The 22,603-nt window shown below is 36.5% G+C and overlaps 1 protein-coding gene across 1 annotated transcript in view; it reads right to left on the reverse strand.

Moving 5' to 3' along the window:
• PCDH15 (protocadherin related 15) overlaps positions 1–22,603 on the reverse strand; it is a 1,588,775-nt gene that overhangs the window by 183,224 nt on the left and 1,382,948 nt on the right. Inside the window, exon 25 of the mRNA XM_053692906.1 lies at positions 18,504–18,719. Within this exon, the coding sequence (XP_053548881.1) occupies positions 18,504–18,719 (216 nt within the window). The remainder of the gene's footprint in view (positions 1–18,503; positions 18,720–22,603) is intronic.

The raw sequence follows: 22,603 nt of genomic DNA on the forward strand, positions 1-22,603 counted from the left end.
CTTGCGGGCTAGGACAGCGAAACTAGAAGTTTTAGCTCCTAGTCTAACAACCTGTAAAATGGCATCTGCAATAAAGGAATTGGCCAATTTAAGAGCTTTAATCCTATCTTGAATTTCATCCAGGGAAGTCTCTACTTGAAGACAATCAGACAAGGCATCGAACCAATAAGAGTCACACTAGTCTCGGTGGCAATACACACTGTAGGTTGCCATTGGAGACCTTGATGAACATATATCTTTTTCAAATAAGCCTCCAGCTTCTTGTCCATCGGATCCTTAAAAGAGCAGCTATCCTCAACAGGAATAGTGGTTCTCTTAGCCAAAGTGGAAATGGCCCCTTCAACTTTGGGTACAGTATACCAAGGGTCTTTAATGGAGTCCTCAACAGGAAACATTTTTTTAAAAATAAGGAATGGGGAAAAGACACCCCTGGTTTCTCCCATTCCTGTGAGATAATCTCCCTAGCTCGGTCCGGCACAGGAAAAACCTCCGAAGTGGAAGGTTCATCAAATAAACTATTAAGTTTACTAGATTTCTTAGGAGTGACAACAACAGGGGTATCAAAGTCATCTAAAGTAGCTAAAACCTCAATTAACAATACACAAAGGTGTTCAAGCTTAAATCTGAAAGATACCACCTCAGTCTCAGAAAAAGGAATTATACTGTCCGAATGAGATTTTACCCTCAGAAAGTCCTGATGTATCTTCCTCATCAGACTTATGAGAAAGGGAAACTTGGGAAGCAGAACTGAGGACAGACACCTTACTTTATGAATTTCTAGCTTTCCTCTTGCCTTTTTCCTGTAATCTGGGAAAGGCAGCTAATGCCGCAGATACCGCTGAAGATACCTGGGCAGCAAATTCTGCTTTTAAATAAACTCCACTAGGAGTTATAGAGGAACCACAGGGCACTGCATGTGATGCCATTGATGCTTGGGACGTAGCAGGAGAAAGGTGAGGTATTATTTTAACAACATCATCCTGAGAGACATTAGACTAAAAAATGTTACCTTTATTTTGCAAGGTTTTCTTGACACATGAAGAACAAAATTGCGTAGGAGCTGCAATTTGTGCATCTAAACATAATAAGCATGAATTCATGAGAGCAGGCTCTTGCTCCCTATCAGACATGTTGTGAAAAAGTAAATAAACTTGTACAGATAAGTTTCAAAGATTTTAATATTCAATAAAAATAAGCCAAGGAAAAATTAAACTTTAAATTTTATCCCAAATTAGGATCGATCCCTAGCTAAAATGATCTGAGAAAAGTTAAGAAAAAACATTTAATAAACATCAAATAAGCTTCTAAAATACACCTCAGACAAACCCACACCTCAATTACACTTAGGTTACCAGTTTTGCGTTCGTGTTTGAAAACATGGCCATTTCAGCGTTAAAACAGCAACACAGTCTTGTCGGTATAGCTGTACCGCAAGCCTTTTAGACTGTAACGCAACGTCAGTCCCTCACTAAAAAAAAATGACGTTTTTGCATGGGATTTTCATAGTACTGCCATTACAAGTTTTGTGGTGAGGCTAAAATTCTTACGTTGCAGCCTATACCAACACGATCCGTTCCGTTATCTGAGACCAGTAGTTATGAGTTTTATGCAACAAAACTGTTACATAAAACACATAACTAAAATGTTACAACGCAAACTAACACCCATAAACTACCTATTAACTCCTAAACCTAGGTCCTCCTGCATCGCAAACACTATATTAAAGTTATTAACCCCTATTCTGCAGCGCATCAACCGCTCCGCAGGGATGAAGAAGATGCCTGTCCCTCGATGGATGAAGATGGAGCCGCCTGGATGAAGATGGAGCCGCTGGGATAAAGATCGTTCAAGCCAGACTTGAGCAACTGTGAATACCTAAAGAGGGGTTAGTGTTAGTTTTTTTTAAGGTTTTTTGGGGTGTTTTTTTTTATATAGATTAGGGTTTGAGCTTGTCTTAAAAGAGCTTAATACCCTTTTAAGGGCAAGAAAATGAGCTGAATGCTCTTTAAGGGCAAGAAAAGGAGCTGAATGCCCTTTTAAGGGCAAGAAAAGGAGCTGAATGCCCTTTTAAGGGCAATGCCCATACAAATGCCCTTTTCAGGGCAATAGTTTTTTTAGTTAGTTTTTTTTATTTTGTTGGTTTGGGGGGTGGGGGTTTGTAATATTAGGGAGTGTTTGTTTTTATTTTGTAGAAAAATAGCTGATTTCTTTAGGGCAATGCCCTACAAAAGGCCCTTTTAAGGGCTATTGGTAGTTTATTATAGGGTTATTATGGTTCTTTTATTTTGGGGTGTTTTTTTTTCTTTCTTTAAACGGGGTATTAGAATAGGAATCATTTTTATTATTTTGTATAATTCCTTTGTTATTTTGTGTAACCTTTATTTTCCTTTTTTTTTTTTTTTTTTTTTTTTTTAGAATAGCCATTTTTTAATTTTTAATGGGCAGCAAAAGAGCTGAATGCCCTTTTAAGGGCAATGCACATACAAATGCCCTTTTAAGGGCAATGGGTAGATTAGGTTTAACTTTATTTTTATTTTGTGGGTTTGTGGGGTAGGGGTTTGTATACTGTTAGAGAGTGTTTGTTTTTCTTTTTTTTTAGAAAAAGAGCCTACAAAAGGCCCTTACTAGTTTATTATTGATTAGTTTTTTTTTATTTTGGGGTGTTTTTTTTTTTAAACAGGGTATTAGAATAGGAATAGCTTTTATTGTTTTGGATAATTTCATTTGTTATTTTTTGTAATGGTAGTTTTTTATTTTTTGTAATTTTAGTGTTTTTTATTTTTGTAATGTTGTTTTTTTTGTAATGTTAGGTTTTAGTGTAAGGCAGCTTAGGTTTTTCTTTTATTTCACAGGTAAATTTGTATTTATTTTAACTAGGTAGTTAGTAAATAGTTAATAACTATTTACTAACTAGTCTACCTAGTTAAAATAAATACAAACTTACCTGTTAAATGAAAACCTAAGCTAGCTACAATATAACTATTTGTTATATTGTAGCTAGCTTAGGTTTCATTTTTATTTCACAGTTAAGTTTGTATTTAGTTTTAAATAGGTATTTAGTAAATAATTGTAACTTTAATTTAGGTCTATTTTAATTATGTTAAAGTTAGGGGGTGTTAGGTTTAACGGTTATGGTTACGGTTGGGTTTAGGGTTAGGTTTATGGGTTAATATAGTTTAATTTAGGTTGTTGCGATGTGGGGGGGGGGGGGCAGTTTTACGGGTTAATAGGTTTATTTAGTGGCAGGGATGTGGGAGGCCAGAGGTTTAGGCGTTAATAACTTTATTTAGTGGCGGCGATGTCGGGGAGTGGCGGAATAGGGGTTAATAAATTTATTTTGGTGGCAGCGATATTGGGATCGGCAGATTATGGGGTTAATAACATTATGTAGGTGTCGGCGATGTCAGAGGCAACAGATTAGGGGTGTTTAGACTTGGGGTTTATGTTAGGGTGTTAGGGTTTTTTCCCCCATAGACATCAATGGGGTTGCGTTACGGAGATTTTTCATTCTGCGATCGCAGGTGTTTTTTCTAACACTCTTTCCCCATTGATGTCTATCGGGAAAGCTGCACAAGCCCGTCAAACCAGCGCTTGTATTTTGTGTGGTATGGAGCTTATCGCCACCATATCGCACACACAAGACGGCAGTGCTATAGAGGGTTAATTTAACGCAACTTTTGTTGCGTTCGTTTCGCACCCTCTATAGTGTAAAACTTGTAATCTAGGTGTTTCTGAGGTGCCTTACCACTACCAGAAATGTTATGAAGTAAAGCCGTTCATGTGACCACAACTGCCGAGCTCAAATAACTGCTGCGACACAGAGAGGCACTAAAAATAGCTTCCTGGGACAAACCGGATAGTTTAAAATGTTGCATCGTTTTATTTAAAGCAAAGGGGAAATGAATAAGCTGCTGAAATAGAAAATTCAGCCTTATTTTCAGTTTAAACTTGTAATGTTTTATCAAGTAAATATGTGTCAGAAAATAAAGCCTAATAAAACATTTTACCCTTTCTTTTTAAAAGAGTTTAAATGTTAGACTCACACATGCTACAGTGCTTGCTTCATGCCCCAGTGTAACCCATACAACAGTTACACTATGTTACATTGTAACGGTTAGGTACAATCTATGTCCCATTAAAAAAGCAGTGTATGAGAAGACACAGTTCTTCACAGAGACCTTTGAAAAAGAAAGAACAGAGTAGCCAACTCTGGCTTTCTAAACTAAGGCAGCAATTGTTAGGAAAACGCAGTAACTATCTCTTTACAAGTTCCTAACTGCTTTAACCCCTTAATGACAACTGATGTACCAGGTACGTTATGCAAAAACTAACAGTTAATGACAACAGACGTACCTGGTACGTCAGTTGTCTAACAGAGTGCTGGAAGTGATCGCAATCGCTTCCAGCAGCTCTGAGGGTATTGCAGTGATGCCTCAATATGGAGGCATCCTGCAATACCCCTTTACAAGCCTCCGATGCAGAGAGAGCCACTTTGTGGCCCTCTCTGCACCGGTAGCAATGGTGCCATTGTCCGGGTGGGAGCGCGCGTGTGTGCGCGTGCGTGCGCCTGCACATGGGTCGCACGTGCAATGTCTGCGAGTGCACGGGGCGCGTGCACCTGCACGCATTAGCCACACTGACACCAATGAGGGCAGAAAGGGAGAAAAAAGTAAAAAAAAAATATAAAAGAATCTGGGAGGGGGAGGGGGTGGGGGTATAATAAAAACTTTGGTTTTTGGGGCCAAACTGGGTACTGGCAGACAGTGTCCAGTACCCAAGATGGCGGTAATTAGGTAGGGGAGAGGGTTAGAGAGCTGGAGGGGGGATCAGGGAGGTTGGGGCTAAGGCAGGGGTCCATCACAGCTAAAATATTTTATTATTTTTATTTAAAAAAAAAAAAAAAACTCTTTTATTTAGTACTGGCAGACTTTCTGCCAGTACTTAAGATGGCGGGAACAATTGTGGGGTGGGGGAGGGAAGAGAGCTGTTTGGGAGGGATCAGGGGGTGGGATGTGTCAGGTGGGAGGCTAATCTCTAAAATTAACCCTGCAAGCTCCCTACAAGCTACCTAATTTAACCCCTTCACTGCTGGGCATAATTCACGTGTGGAGCGCAGCAGCATTTAGCGGCCTTCTATTTACCAAAAAGCAACGCCAAAGCCATATAAGTCTGCTATTTCTGAACAAAGGGGATCCCAGAGAAGCTTTTACAACAATTTCTGCCATAATAGCACTAGCTGTTTGTAAATAATTTCAGTGAGAAACTTAAAATTTGAAAAATGTAAAGTTTTTTTTTATTTGCTCGCATTTGGCGGTGAAATTGTGGCATAAAATATACCAAAATGGGCCTAGATCAATACTTGGGGTTGTCTACTACACTACACTAAAGCTAAAATTAACCCTACAAGCTCCCTACAAGCTCCCTAATTAACCCCTTCACTCCTGGGCATAAAACACGTGTGGTGCGCAGCGGCATTTAGCGGCCTTCTAATTACCAAAAAGCAACCCCAAAACCATATAAGTCTGTTATTTCTGAAAAAAGGGTATCCCAGAGAAGCATTTACAACCATTTGTGCCATAATTGCAGAAGCTGTTTGTAAATAATTTCAGTGGGAAACCTAAAGTTTGTGACAAAATTTGTGAAAAAGTGAACTTTTTTTTTTTTTAAATCGCATTTGGCGGTGAAATGGTGGCATGAAATATACCAAAATGGGCCTAGATCAATACTTTGGGTTGTCTTCTAAAAAAACATATACATGTCAAGGGATATTCAGGTGTTCCTGAAAGATATCAGTGTTCCAATGTAACTAGCGCAAATTTTGAAAAAAAGTGGTTTGGAAATAGCAAAGTGCTACTTGTATTTATTGCCCTATAAATTGCAAAAAAAGCAAAGAACGTGTAAACATTGGCTATTTCTAAACTCAGGACAAAATTTAGAAACTATTTAGCATGGGTGTTTTTTGGTGATTGTAGATGTGTAACAGATTTTGGGGGTCAAAGTTAGAAAAAGTGTGTTTTTTTCCATTTTTTTCCTCATATTTTATTATTTTTTAGTAAATTATAAGATATGATGAAATAATGGTATCTTTAGAAATTCCATTTAATGGCGAGAAAAACAGTATATAATATGTGTGGGTACAGTAAATGAGTAAGAGGAAAATTACAGCTAAACACAAACACTGCAGAAATGTAAAAATAGCCATTGTCATTAAGGGTAAGAAAATTTAAAAATGGTCCGGTCATTAAGGGGTTAAAGCCACCACTACCCAACTGCAAGGAATGAGGTGGAATACGGCTATACCCCAAAACGTGCTTGCAGATGAAATCAAAATTTTTCTTCAGACACCTAAACATCACCTCCTCCATGCACCGATGGCAAAGAGAATGACTGGGGGTTGTGGGTAAGGGAGTGATACTTAGCAGTTTAACTGTGGTGCTCTTTGCCTCCTCCTGCTGGCCAGGAGTGATATTCCCAACAGTAATTACTCAAGCCGTGGACTCACCATATCTTAGGAAAGAAAAATATATAACTTTTGTAATATAAATGTTTACTCTCCATTTAAAGAGATACTTAGGTAGGCATCGGAAACACTACATGGCAGGAAATAGTGCTACCATCTAGTGTTCTTGCAAATGGATAGCATTCTTGCAAAACTGCTGCCATATAGTGGTCCAGGAATGGGCCGGCTCCTAAGCATATGTCCCTGATTTTCAACAACAAAAGATACAAAGAGAACTAAGAAAAACTGATAATAGAAGTAAATTAGAAAGTTGTTTAAAATTGCATGCTCTATCTGAATCACAGAAGAAAAAATTGGGTTTTTATATCCTGTTAAGATTTGACTCACAGAATAAAACTGTAAAAGGAGAATGTATCTAAGAGCTGCTTCCACATCAAGCTATGACTTTCCATTTATAATAAATACCTACAAATTCTTTTTATAAAGGTGTGAAATTTGAACAGCATTTAGTTTACTTCAAGGGTTTTACTTTATTCAGAATGACTTTAAACTCCCTCTAGGAAGCTGGACATCTTGCATGCAAGACTCAATTCCTTGGAATGAAATCAATAGCTCTGACAAGCAGCCATCAGTTAGGTAACACATGATGTCCTGTCATAATACAAAGCAAAATTGCTTTTCAAGCTGAAAGCAACGATATTCTGAAAGCTTTGGACTTGAAAAGAAATAATAGGTTTCCTGTCTTGAAAGGCTGCATTAGATTTACAAATGGCAACATAATCCATGGATGGTTCATAAACTGAAAATTTCTAAAAGAGCCAAGAAACATATAACTTTTGTATAATGCATCTATCTATCTATCTATCTATCTATCTATCTATCTATCTATCTATCATCTATCTATCTATCTACTGTATCTATCTATCTACTGTATCTATCTATCTATCTATCTATCTATCTATCTATCTATAATCTACTGTATCTATCTATCTGTCTATATGTCTGTATATAGCCTATCTATCTATCTATCTATCTATCTATCATCTATCTACTGAATCTATCTATCTATCTATCATCTATCTACTGTATCTATCTATCTATCATCTATCTATCTATCATCTATCTATCTATCTATCTATCTATCTATCTATCTACTGTATCTATCTATCTATCTATCTATCTATCTATCTATCTATAATCTACTGTATCTATCTATCTGTCTATATGTCTGTATATAGCCTATCTATCTATCTATCTATCTATCTATCTATCTATCTATCTATCTATCTATCTATCTATCTATCTACTGTATCTATCTACTGTATCTATATATCTATCTATCTATAATCTACTGTATCTATCTATCTGTCTATATGTCTGTATATAGCCTATCTATCTATCTATCTATCTATCTATCTATCTATCTATCTATCTATCTATCTATCTATCTATCTATCTACTGTATCTATCTATCTATAATCTACTGTATCTATCTATCTGTCTATATGTCTGTATATAGCCTATCTATCTATCTATCTATCTATCTATCTATCTATCTATCTATCTATCTATCTATCTACTGTATCTATCTATCTATAATTTACTGTATCTATATATCTGTCTATATGTCTGTATATAGCCTATCTATCTATCTATCTATCTATCTATCTATCTATCTATCTATCTATCTGTCTGTCTGTCTGTATGTATGTCCTTTCCTGTCTGTCAATTAATCTATATATCTGTCTATATGTCTGTCTATAGCCTATTTATATGTCTGTCTGTCTAAGTGTTAGAAAGAAAAGTTCCAGATGTCAATAGACCGGAAAAATAGAAATTATAACTTTTATTGTAAATGTAGATGAAATACCATAATATGCTCACAAGCGTATATAAAATATCACAGCCAGTCACAGTCTCACAGGTAACGGCACATTGTCAGGAATATTTCTATCTATCTATCTATCTATCTATCTATCTATCTATCTATCTATCTATCTGTCTGTCTGTCTGTCTGTCTGTCTATCTATCTCTCTGCCTGTCCTTTCCTGTCTGCCTGTAGCCTATCTATCTATCTATCTATCTATCTATCAATCTATCTATGAACTATCTATCATCTTTCTGTATGTCTCTCATTTTATCTATATTTGTGTGAGAGTGTATGTGGGTACTTGTTTTTGTTAGAGTGTGCATGTGTTTGGTTATGTGTAGTGTGAGATTGTGTAAGTGCATGGGGGTAAAATTGTCTTCTACAGGCTTTATTACTGAGTCACAGAGGGGCTAGTAAGTGTTTCTCTCTTTTCTTCAGACTAAGTAGTTTTACTCTGATATATATATATTTACATGTGTGTCTATCTTTCTTCTATCTAATTATCTACCCAGTATACTGTATATGCAAAACTACAATTATAAAATCGCATTAGTATATAAAGAGTTAGCAGAAAACCCATATCAAGTAACAGAAAATTAAAATGTGTGCTGTCTATAAAGGGGGGTTGCATTTACTGGTACTTAGCTTCTGATATCATGGGTTTTATTAAAAAAAAAATAGCTCTTTTAAATGTATGACATACAAGCAGTAGCCCCATATTAGTATAAAATAAAAGAAGCATTATATTCATCCGCTGCAAGACAGGGGATTATTGCAGTCACACTCACGTAAGCTATACATTACCCTATACTTGCATTAAAAAAGATGTCTCATTCCAAGTGGAAAAAGTGAAATCAATAAAATCTATAGAAAAGAACACTTGTTCTATTGATAGTCAAGTCTCGTGTAACAATGCTAAGTACAGCAGACTTTTTTGCCTTTGGGATTTAAAATGTATAGATCCTTCTGTCTTAGTTTCTATGATCTCCGGATAGCTGGAATCCTTTACTGTCTCATGTAATGCCTCTGGTTATATGTGCTAATGTATAAAAAAATCTGTAACATATTGGCCAACATTTATTTTTTAATTAAGTACAAAGTTATATTGAGAAACTCTTCGTAAAAATAATATTGCTTTAATTTCACTACACCATCCGTCTAACCCTACATGACTTGTACATCACATAAAAGACTAAATTATGAGTGGCACGCTAACTGTTGTGCACAAGCGAAAAGGGGTTAATCGCGGCTCTTTGCTGAACTTCAGAGCTCAGGCTAACTGTTATGCAAGACAAAAAAGTAGATTAAAACACATCAAAAATACATTTAAAAGTACAGTTACACTTAAAATAACTGTCTAATAAAAATCATTATTAAAAAAAATTACATAAGAAATGTATAGGGCCTCGAAGATATGAGGTCTCAGGTGTTAGAAAAAAACAAACATGCAAAGGGCTTTAACATAAAGATACATATATACATGTCTAAATATGTATATGTATATCCCTAAATATTTATATATAAATATATATTGTACCAAAAACATTATATATATATATATATATATATATATATATATATATATATATATATATATATATATATATAAGAATACATAAAATATATTCAAAGTCTGTCTTTTTTGTAGCGTGCAGCAGGTTGGCACTTGTGTGCCAAAAAAAGTACAAAAATAACTTTCATGATTCAGATAGGGCATGTAATTTTAAACAACTTTCCAATTTACTTTTATCACCAATTTTGCTTTGTTCTCTTAGTATTCTTAGTTGAAAGCTAAACCTAGGAGGTTCATATGCTAATTTCTTAGATCTTAAAGGCCGCATCTAAGCTGAATGCATTGTGACCACTAGAGGGCAATAGTTCATGTGTTCCATATAGATAACATTGAGCTCATGCACATGAATTTACCGAAGCGTGAGCACTGATTGGCTAAAATGCAAGTCTGTCAAATAACTGAAATAAGGGGGCAGTCTGCAGATGCTTAGATACAGGGTAATTAAAGAGGTAAAACGTGTATTATTATAACTGTGCTGCTTATGCAAAACTGGGGAATAGGTAATTAAGGGATTATCTATATTGTAAAACAACAAGAATTCTGGTGTTGACATTCCCTTTAATTCACCAGAGGAAGTGATAAATAGCAGTCCACTCGTAATCTAGCCGGAAATTGGGTTTTTAAATAAGCACATTTACATTATTACGAGCTCTAGTAAGATATGAACTTAGCTCTGGTACCTAGGCAAAATGTGCATGACACAGTAAAACAACCTCACTATCTTTAACACCTTTGTGACCAGACCATTTTTCCTTTTTTTACCGTTAAGGACCAGGGCAATTTTTACATTTCTGCGGTGTTTGTGTTTAGCTGTAATTTTCCTCTAACTCATTTACTGTACCCACACATATTATATACTGGGTTTTTTTGCCATTAAATGGACTTTCTAAAAATACCATTATTTTCATCATATCATATAATTTACTATAAAAAAATATAAAATATGATAAAAAAATTGAAAAAAAAAACACCTTTTCTAACTTTGACCTGTTACACATCTACATCCACCAAAAACACCCATGCTAAATAGTTTCTAAAATTTGTCCTGCGTTTAGAAATACCCAATGTTTACATGTTCTTTGCTTTTTTTGCAAGTTATAGGGCAATAAGTACAAGTAGCATTTTTCAAAATTAGCGATAGTTTCATTGTAACACTGATATCTGTCAGGAATTCCTGAATAACCCTTCACATGTATATATTTTATTTTAGTAGACAACCCAAAGTATTGATCTAGGCCACTTTTGGTATATTTTATGCCACCATTTCACTGCCAAATGCGATCAAATAAAAAAAATCTTTAACCTTTTCACAAACTTTAGGTTTCTCACTGAACTTATTTACAAACAGCTTGTGCATTTATGGCACAAATGGTTGTAAATGGTTCTCTAGGATTCCCTTTGTTCAGAAATAGAAGACTTATATGGCTTTGGAGTTGCTTTTTGGTAATTAGAAGGCCGCTAAATGCCGCTGTGCACCACACTTATATTATACCTAGCAGTGAAGGGGTTAATTAGGGAGCTTATAGGGTTAATTTTAGCTTTAGTGTAGTGTAGTAGACAACCCAAAGTATTGATCTAGGCCCATTTTGGTATATTTCATGCCACCATTTCACCGCCAAATGCGATCGAATAAAAAAAAATCATTCACTTTTTCACTAACTTTAGGTTTCTCACTGAAATTATTTACAAACAGCTTGTGCAATTATTGCACAAATGGTTGTAAATGCTTCTCTTGGATCCCCTTTGTTCAGAAATAGCAGACATTTATGCCTTTGGCATTGCTTTTTGGTAATTAGAAGGCCGCTAACTGCTGCCGCGCACCACACTTATATTAAGCCCAGCAGTGAAGGGGTTAATAAGGTAGCTTGTAGGGTTAATTTTAACTTTAGTCTAGAGATCAGCCTCCCACATGATACATCCCACTCTCTGAACCCTCCCTTACTCTTCTCAAACAGCTCTCTTCCCTCCCCCACCTCACAATTGTCATCGCCATCTTAAGTACTAGCAGGAACAGCCAATAGAATGCGAGCTCAATCCTATTGGCTGATTGGATCAGCCAATAGGATTGAACTTCAATTCCGATTGGCTGATAGAATTCTATCAGCCAATCGGAATTGAAGGGACGCCATCTTGGATGATGTCACTTAAAGGTACCTTCATTCAACAAGAAGACGTTGTCAGAAGAAGATGCTCCACGTCGGATGTCTTGAAGATGGACCCGCTCCGCGCCGGATGGATGAAGATAGAAGATGCCGTCTGGATGAAGACTTCTGCCTGTCTGGAGGACCACTTCTGCCCGTCTGGAGGACCACTTCTGCTGGATTCGTTGAATACTTCGGCCCGGTTGGGTGAAGACTTCTCATGGTAAGGTGATCTTCAAGGGGTTAGTGTTAGGTTTTTTTAAGGGGGTATTGGGTGGATTTTAGAGTAGGGTTGATTGTGTGGGTGATGGGTTTTAATGTTGGGGGGGGTTGTAATTTTTTTTTACAGGTAAAAGAGCTGATTACTTTGGGGCAATGCCGCGCAAAAGGCCCTTTTAAGGGCTATTTGTAATTTAGTGTAGGGTAGGGCTTTTTTTTTATTTTGGGGGGGCTTTTTTATTTTGTTAGGGGGATTAGATTAGGTGTAATTTTATATAAATAGATAATTTTATTTATTTGTATTTAGTTTAGGGAATTTATTTAATTATAGTTTAGTGTTAGGTGTAATTGTAACTTAGGTTAGGTTTTATTTTACAGGTATATTTGTATTTATTTTAACTAGGAAGTTATTAAATAGTTAATAATTATTTAACAACTATTGTACCTAGTTAAAATAAATACAAACCTGCCTGTAAAATAAAAATAAACCCTAAGCTAGCTACAAAGTAACTATTAGTTACAGTGTAGCTAGCTTAGGGTTTATTTTATAGGTATTTAGTTTTAAATAGGGATAATTTAGTTAATGATAGAATATTTATATAGATTTATTTAAATTATATTTAAGTTAGGGGGTGTTAGGGTTAGGGTTAGACTTAGGTTTAGGGGTTAATAAATTTAATATAGTGGCGGTGGTGTAGGGGGTTGCAGATTAGTGGTTAATAAGTATAATGTAGGTGGCAGCGGTGTAGGGGGTGGCAGATTAAAGGTTAATAAGTACAATGTAGGTGGTGGCGGTGTCAGGGGCAGCAGATTAGGGGTTAATAAGTATAATGTAGGTGGCGGCAGCAGATTAGGGGTGTTTAGACTCGGTGTAAACGTTACCATAGGAATCAATGGGATATCGGGCAACAGCGAACATGAGCTTTCGCTGCTTTCAGACTCCCATTGATTCCTATGGCATCCGCCGCCTCCAGGTACGCTGGACCGGAATAGTGGCGAGCGTACCTGGTAGAAATTTGATAACTTGCAAAAGTAGCCAGATTGTGCCGAATTTGCATGCATATAATAAGCAACTAAGGACTACATTACAAGTGGCGCGCTAAATTTTGCGCACAAGCAATATAGTATTTTTCTTGTAGCGATTGTATTAAAAGTTGAAAGTAAACAAGATTGCAAGAACGGAATTGCACAACTGACAACTTTTCATAAAGGGTAGTTATTAAAAAGTTGCACCAAACACAACGTACATACATTTAAAATTACAGTTACAAACACTATTTGATAAAAAATATTCATATTAATATTAAAAAAACAAAAGATATATGGGTTTAAAGGTATATAGTATATGACAAGGTAAATGCAACATTAACATTATCAGATATATATAAATATAAATATTAAATATTATAAAAGTATTAATAATTATTAAAAATTGTTTTACATGCTATTTAAAATTTCTAAATAATACATAGAATATTATATATATATATATATATATATATATATATATATATATTACAGTGCTGTACGTATAATTATATGTATAGTATTTTTTAGTGTACTGTACATACAATTTTTTATTTATTATTATTTATATTTTTTAAATATTTGATCATTAATGTTTCAAGAAAGCGCTTGGAGATTTGTAATTTTTCATGTGCGCTAACCCGACAACATATTATATATATATATATAGTCTCGGTGCCTAACTGGCACATTTTTCAAATGGATTTAAATTTGTCTGCAAGAAAATGTTGCAACCTAGCATCTGGGAGAATCTGTTTACTTTTTTTGACTGAGCACCCTGGTATATACTGCCGCACATCGATAAATGCTGTCTGCATTTATCTATGTACAGCGGATCATGTCCACTAGCACTATAAAAAAATCAGCCCCTAAATGAAAAGAGTTTTTCTCAACATCATTCTATTCACCATAATTTAAATGGAGACTAAAAATATCTGTGTACCTAATAGAGGTTTCAGAAAGACTTTACATTTAGGATTACACAGAACTAAGGCCCAGATTACTAGTTTTGCGTTAGAGGCTATGTGGTGCTAACGAGCAGTTTTCCCTCACCGCTCACTTCCCTCCAGCGCTGATATTACGAGTTTTCAGAAACCCATCGTTAAAAGACAAGAAGTGAGCGTTGAGCAAAATTTTGCTCATTACAGCACTCCAATACCAGCGCTGCTTAAGTCAGCGGTGAGCTGGTGTAACGTGCTCGTGCACGATTTCCCCATAGGTATCAACACCTGCAAAAAAGCAGCGTAAAGCTCCCTAACGCAGCCCCATTGATTCCTATGGGGAAATACATTTCATGTCTACACCTAACACCCTAACATGAACCCCGAGTCTAAATACCCCTAATCTTACACTTATTAACCCCTAATCTGCCGCCCCCGACATCGCCGACATGTACATTATATTATTAACCCCTAATCTGCCGCCCCCGACATCGCCGACACCTACATTATATTATTAACCCCTAATCTGCCACTCCGGACACCGCCGCCACCTACATTATACTTATGAACCCCTAATCTGCTGCCGCCAACATCGCTGACACCTACATTATATTTATTAACCCCTAATATGCCACCCCCAACGTCGCCTCCACTATAATAAACATATTAACCCCTAAACTGCCGCACTCCCGCCTCGCAAACAGTTAGTTAAATATTATTAACCCCTAATTTGCAGGCCCTAACATCGCCGCCACCTACCTACATTTATTAACCCCTAAACCTAAGTCTAACCCTAAACCTAACATCCCCTAACTTAAATAACTTTAAATAAATCAAAATAAATATTACTATCATTAACTAAATTATTCTGATTTAAAACTAAATACTTACCTGTAAAATAAACTCTAAAATAGCTACCCCATTGCCCTTTAAAGGGCATTTGGATGGGCATTGCCCTTAAAAGGTCAGTTAGCTCTTTTGCGGCCCAAAGTCCTAACCTAAAAAATAAACCCAACCAATACACCCTTAAAAAACCTAACACTAACCCCCTGAAGATCGACTTACCGGGAGACGTCTCCATCCAAGCCGGGCGAAGTGGTACTCCAGACGGGCAGAAGTCTTCATCCAGACGGCATCTTCTATCTTCATCCATCCGGCGTGGAGCGGGTCCATCTTTAAGACATCCGACGCGGAGCATCCTCTTCATCCGACGACTAAAACAGAATGAAGGTACCTTTAAGTGACGTCATCCAAGATGGCGTCCCTTAGATTCCGATTGGCTGATAGAATTCTATCAGCCAATCGGAATTAAGGTAGAAAAAATCCTATTTGCTGATGCAATCAGCCAATAGGATTGAGCTCGCATTCTATTGGCTGATTGGAACAGCCAATAGAATGCAAGCTCAATCCTATTGGAACAGCCAATAGAATGCAAGCTCAATCCTATTGGCTGATTGGATCAGCCAATAGGATTGAACTTCAATCCTATTGGCTGATTGCATCAGCCAATAGGATTTTTTCTATCTTAATTCAGATTGGCTGATAGAATTCTATCAGCCAATCGGAATCTAAGGAACGCCATCTTGGATGACATCACTTAAAGGTACCTTCATTCTGTTTTAGTCGTCGGATGAAGAGGATGCTCCGCGTCGGATGTCTTGAAGATGGACCTGCTCCGCTCCGGATGGATGAAGATAGAAGATGCCGTCTGGATGAAGACTTCTGCCCGTCTGGAGGACCACTTTGCCCGGCTTGGATGAAGACATCTCCCGGTAAGTCGATCTTCAGGGGGTTAGTGTTAAGTTTTTTTAAGGGTGTATTGGGTGGGTTTATTTTTTAGGTTAGGACTTTGGGCCGCAAAAGAGCTAACTGCCGTTTTAAGGGCAATGCTCATCCAAATGCCCTTTTCAGGGCAATGGGGAGCTTAGGTTTTTTTAGCTAGTATTTTATTTGGGGGGTTGGTTGTGTGGGTGGTGGGTTTTACTGTTGGGGAGGTTGTTTGTATTTTTTTTAAAGGTAAAAGAGCTGATTACTTTGGGGCAATGCCCCGCAAATGGCCCTTTTTAGGGCTATTGGTAGTTTAGTTTAGGCTATGTTTTTTTTTGTTTTGGGGGGGCTTTTTTATTTTAATAGGGCTATTAGATTAGGTGTAATTAGTTTAAATTTCTGTAATTTGTTTATTATTTTCTGTAATTAGTGGGTTTTTTTTGTAATTTAGCTAATTTAATTTAATGTAGGCAATTGTATTTAATTTAATTCATTTATTTAATTATAGTGTAGTGTTAGGTGTTAGTGTAACTTAGGTTAGGTTTTATTTTACAGGTAATATTGTCTTTATTTTAACTAGGTAGTTATTAAATAGTTAATAACTATTTAATAACTATTCTACCTAGTAAAAATAAATACAAACTTGCCTGTAAAATAAAAATAAATCCTAAGCTAGCTACAATGTAACTATTAGTTATATTGTAGCTATCTTAGGGTTTATTTTACAGGTAAGTATCAAGTTTTATATAGGAATAATTTAGTTAATGATAGTAATATTTATTTCGATTTATTTAAATTATATTTAAGTTAGGGGGTGTTAGGTTTAGGGTTAGACTTAGGTTTAGGGGTTAATAACTTTAATATAGTGGCGGCGACGTTGGGGGCGGCAGATTAGGGGTTAATAAATCTAGGTAGGTGGCGGTGATGTTAGGGCCGGCAGATTAGGGGTTAATAATATTTAACTAATATTTGCAAGGCGGAGTGCAACGGTTTAGGGGTTAATATGTTTATTATAGTGGCAGCGACGTTGGGGGCAGCAGATTAGGGGTTAATAAGTGTAGGTAGGTGGCGGCGACATTGGCGGTGGCAAATTACGGGTTAATAAATATAATGTAGGTGTCGGAGATGTTGGGGTCAGCAGATTAGGGGTTAAAATTTATAATTTTAGTATTTGGCGGCGGTGTCCGGAGTGGCAGATTAGGGGTTAAAAATTTTATTTTAGTATTTGCGATGCGGGAGGGCCTCGGTTTAGGGGTTAATAGGTAGTTTATGGGTGTTAGTGTAATTTTTAGCACTTAAGTTATGAGTTTTATGCGACGGCGTTGTACCATAAACTCTTAACTACTGACTTTTAAATGCGTTAGGACTCTTGACGGGGTAGGGTGTACCGCTCACTTTTTGGCCTCCCAGGACAGACTTGTAATACTGGCGCTATAGAAGTCCCATAGAAAAAAGACTTTACGAAGTTTACGTAAGTCGTTTTGCGGTAAGGCCAAAGAAGTGTGCGGTGACCCTAAACCTTCAAGACTCGTAATACCAGCGGGCGTAAAAAAGCAGCGTTAGGACCTCTTAACGCTGCTTTTTTACCCTAACGCACAACTCGTAATCTAGCCGTAAATGTATCAGAATGCAAACAAACTTTGAATTGATTTACATTCTGTTTCTCTCATTCTATGTTGTAATTTTTTTTATTTAACATTTTTATCGATGTGTCCCTAATGTCTACCAAACATTAAAGGGACATGAAAGCCAAAAAAAAAAAAATTATGATTCAGACAGAAAATACAATCTTTAAAAAAAAGTTTCCAATTTACTTCTATTATCAAATTTGTTCTGTTCTCTTGTTACACTTTGTTGAAGAGTTATCTGGATAGGTAGCATGTACGTATCTGGAGCACTACATGACAGGAAATACTGCTCTTGCTAATGTATAACATTGTTGCAAAACTGCTGCCTTATAAGGCTTGATTTATCAAGCAAGGGCAAACAGCGGCGTACATATTCGCCCCATCTACCCCAGCTCTCCTCTGGCGTGCAGCAATCCACTGCCGGAATTTAACATTGCACACAAGCGCTATTTTGCACTTGCGTGCAATCCCGCCCCCTGCCCAAGCACAGCCAATCAGACAGGAGCTGTCAATATCCCCAGTTGGACGAGACCACAGCGATTAAAATTCTCCACCTAAGAGGTTGAGAAGAGGGTAGGGAAGCAGCAGCCTGATGACCGCTGCTTGATAAATCTTGTGAGAACCTGCAGTCATAGGGAGGTGAAGGCTTGATAAATCAAGCCCATGGTACTGCAGGCACGTACACATTCCTGAACTTACTTTTCTGCTTTTAACAAAGGATAACAAGAAAACATAGAAAATTTGATTATAGCAGTAAATTGGAAAGTTTTTTTGCTCTATCTGAATTATAAAATAACATGTTAGGATTTTATGTCCCTTTAAATAAGCTTAAATGGATATATACACACACACATATTTATTAAACTTAAAATACTTACAATGACATCTGCCTTGCTGCTTAAGCCTTTACCGTAATCATCAGTCGCAACCACTTCAAATTTGAAATACGACCTTCTCATGTTTTTGAAAAGCATTGCGGTTTTGATGACACCGCTATACAGCTCAATCACAAAACCTTCTTTTCCGTCTTTAATTGTTGGTACAATTAGTTTATAGTTATTGGCACTATAGTTTCCAGTGTCTCTGTCTGTAGTCTGCAAAGAGAAATAATGACATATATTATACCAAAATCAGAAATAATGAACTAAAGAGGAATTGTAGTAATATGCTGAAAAAAAATTGTGCTTCTTGGATAGACAATATCCTGCTATTGGTTATAAAAAAGAAAGACTAATTTCTGGATATTAAAGGGACATTAAGCACTAAATAAATGCTAAATAAAATAATGCATTTAAAGAAAAGATTAGACTAACTAACTAAAATATTAGATTAACATGTAGATGTAAGTTTAAATAGTAACAAAATAAGTGTAACATTTTTATGTGTTTAAAACAATGGGAGCTGCCATTTTGTAACTTAAAGGGACAGTCTACAACAGAATTGTTATTGCTTTAAAATATAGATAATCCCTTTATTACCCATCCCCCAGTTTTAAATTAACAACACTGTTATATTAATATACTTTTTACCTCTGTGATTACCTTGTATCTAAGCATCTTCTGACAGCCCCCTGATCCAATGACTTTTTATTTATTATCTCAGACATCCCAACCTGCAAAAACTAATTTCAGGGAGGTGGCTTCACCGGCTACTGCGCAAACCCCCTCCCCCCCCCCCCAAAAAAAAAGGTGGTTTAATGTTCCTTTAAATTGTTACCTGACCAAATATATGTACATTATATATATATATATATATATATATATATATATATATATATATATATATATATATACAAATATATAGTGTTATCCACACTTTGTACAGCTCATGGCAGAAATTGTAAAACTGAACTAGAAAACATAATTTTTTAGATTACCTTTCTCTCGCCATTACAAGACACCCTCCCCTCTGTTACAGGCATAGGTTGCTCCACGGCCATCTGACCTCTTAAGAGTATGGGAGCCTGCACAATATAGAGGTATGGGAGACTGCACAATATAGAGGTATGGGAGCCTGCACAATAGAGAGGTATGGTAACCTGCACAATAGAGAGGTATGGGAGCCTGCACAATAGAGAGGTATGGGAGCCTGCACAATAAAGAGGTATGGGAGCCTGCACAATAGAGAGGTATGGGAACCTGCACAATAGAGAGGTATGAAAACCTGCACAATAGAGAAGTATGGAAGCCTGCACAATATAAAGGTATGGAAGCCTGCACAATATAGAGGTATGGGAGCCTGCACAATAGAGAGGTATGGGAGCCTGCACAATAGAGAAGTATGGGATCATGCACAATAGAGAGGTATGGGAGCCTGCACAATAGAGAGGTATGGGAGCCTGCACAGAAGAGAGGTATGGGAGCCTGCACAATATAGAGGTATGGAAGCCTGCACAAGCCTGCACAATATAGAGGTATGGGAGCCTGCACAATATAGAGGTATGGGAGTCTGCACATCTCACCTATATATATCAGGTCTGCTGCTGTCTCGCACTGCACTAGAGTAGAGATCAGGAAGGAGAGAAAAAGTCTAGAGAGGAACGCAGTAACTATTTACATTGAGCTATAATGGAACAGTGACACCTAGAGGTAGAAATGAAAAGTGCAGGCACATATTTGATTTTCTCTGGTACCGCTATATCCAGGAGATTGTGTTTCATTTGCAGGTGTCAGGGAGCCGCTATTTCAATGCGGGAGACTCCCGGACCTTCCGGGAGAGTTGGGATGTCTGTTATCTATTCACTTGCTTTGTAGCCAATTAGTGCTGCATTGCATTGACTCTTAAATAACTCTGCGGGCATGAACACAATGTTATCTTTATGGCCCACATGAACAAGCAGTCTCCTGTTGTGAAAAGCTAATAAAAAAAGCAAGTGATAAGAGGCTGTCTGTAGTGGCTTAAAAACAGGTAGAAATTTAGAGGTTTAAATGTTATATAGTATATTTATATAAAAATGTTGGTTGTGCAAAGCTGGTGAATGGGTAGTAAAGGCGTTATCTATCTTTTTAAACAATAACAATGTCACTGTTAACTGTCCCTTTAAGTTACTATATCTGCTGTTGCCTATAAATCAGTCACTAGAGTGTGCAGCCAATGGCTGTGTGGAATATAACAACAGTGTTCTGCACTATCATTTCTAACATGAACTGAAATGTTCACAGTATTAAGAGTTAAAAGTAAATGGAATTGCGATTTATGATAGAATCATCAACTTCAGTGCTCTGGTTAACTGTTTCGCAAAACATAAAAGTGGCACAAAACGCATAAAAAATACATTACAAAGTACACTTACACTAATATAACACCATCTAATAAAAATGATTAAAAAAATGGCACACAAAAGTTATAAGGGCTTAAAGTTATGAGGTCTCAGGTGTTAGAGAAAAAGGCAGGCAAAGGACTTTAAAATTGAGACACATACATATACATCTCTAAATATGTATATTTATGTATACATACTACATGTGTCTATATATGTGTGCATGTGTATATGTATATATATACATATACATGTATTTACAGACATATATATATATACATATATATATATATATTTACAGACATATATAAACATATAAACACAAATATATATGTACACATATAAAGACATATTTAAGTGCATTGGAGTCCATTGCCTTCTATGGGGGAATACGTGAATTCGGATGCAATATTGTAAAAATCTTTATTCTAGTGTAATTAACGCTGAAGCACAAGAATTAATTTGCGCTCCACTTATAACCTAGCCCTAAAAATATAGTTATTTAGATATCTGCATTTTTATTCTAGATATATGAATTAGCTAATTGTTTTACAGTAGAAGGCACATACATCTTCCATTAAAAGTGAATGAGATGTATTTATTTTTGTTTTGTTTCTCATTATCAATTGTTTTTTTCCCAGTAAGCTTTTTAACAGTCTTTAAGGAGCTTAGACCGACTACGTGCATCAGATCTCACTTCTACAACATGGAGTCAACTGAAGCTTTATATTAAGTGATACAATTAAAGTATCTCTTTTAAGGGTTCGTCAGCCTAAAGTCTTTGGGGCATATTTATCAATCTCCGGCGAGCCTGAAGGGTTGGCTCAAACAGAAGTTATGACGCAGAGGTCAAAAACCGCTGCTCTATAACTTGTCCGCCTGCTCTGAGGCCGCGGACAAAAATTAACCAGATCGAATACAATTGGGTTGATTGACACCCCCTGCTAGTGGCCGCGAATCTGCAGGGGGCGGCATTACACCAGCAGTTGACAAGAACTGCTGGTGCAATGATAAATGCTGACAGCGTATGCTGTCGGCATTTATCGATGTGCAGCGGACATGATCCGCTATATCCATAGTAAATAGACCCCTTTGACTATTGACACAAGCATTTTAATACATTAAATATATCAATACTGTCTGTAAGTCTTCTACTGATCTTATTTCAAGGGGATTTACACCATACTTGTGGCAGTATCTTGGCTGTCTTAGGAGTCTTTAGTCCTATAGTTAAAGTTACAATTATACTGTATATGGGTAAGCTGTATTCAATAAAGTTTTCATTAGAGATACCAAATCTAAAACCTACACTCCATTGTTTTCTTAGAGTGACATGCTGCCTCTCATTTGAAATAGGAAAGGTTCCTCTTTCAAACAAGCTCTTGATCACCACAGCAAAATAAGTGAAGACATTCCTCTGACTTTGGGCTCTTCCTCACTGTGTTAATATTGTACATTGAGATCACCAGCTCTGGTCCATCTAAAATTACCCATAAGGCAATGCACAAGTGCTCTAAAGTACGGTATGCACTGACGTAAAAATAGCTATCTGTTCAATAAACAGTTCACCCCAAGAAGTAAGTATTTTAAAGCTTATATATAGTTTATCAGCCTTGCAGCAGTATTTAATAGATCTAATCCTATTTAATCTAAATCCTTCAGAAATGCTTGAAATCCAGGAATATTTATTTATATTTGTACACATGCTCAAAAGTAAGA

The sequence above is a fragment of the Bombina bombina genome, chromosome 9 (assembly GCF_027579735.1).
Source record: "Bombina bombina isolate aBomBom1 chromosome 9, aBomBom1.pri, whole genome shotgun sequence".
Taxonomy (NCBI): Eukaryota; Metazoa; Chordata; class Amphibia; order Anura; family Bombinatoridae; genus Bombina; species Bombina bombina.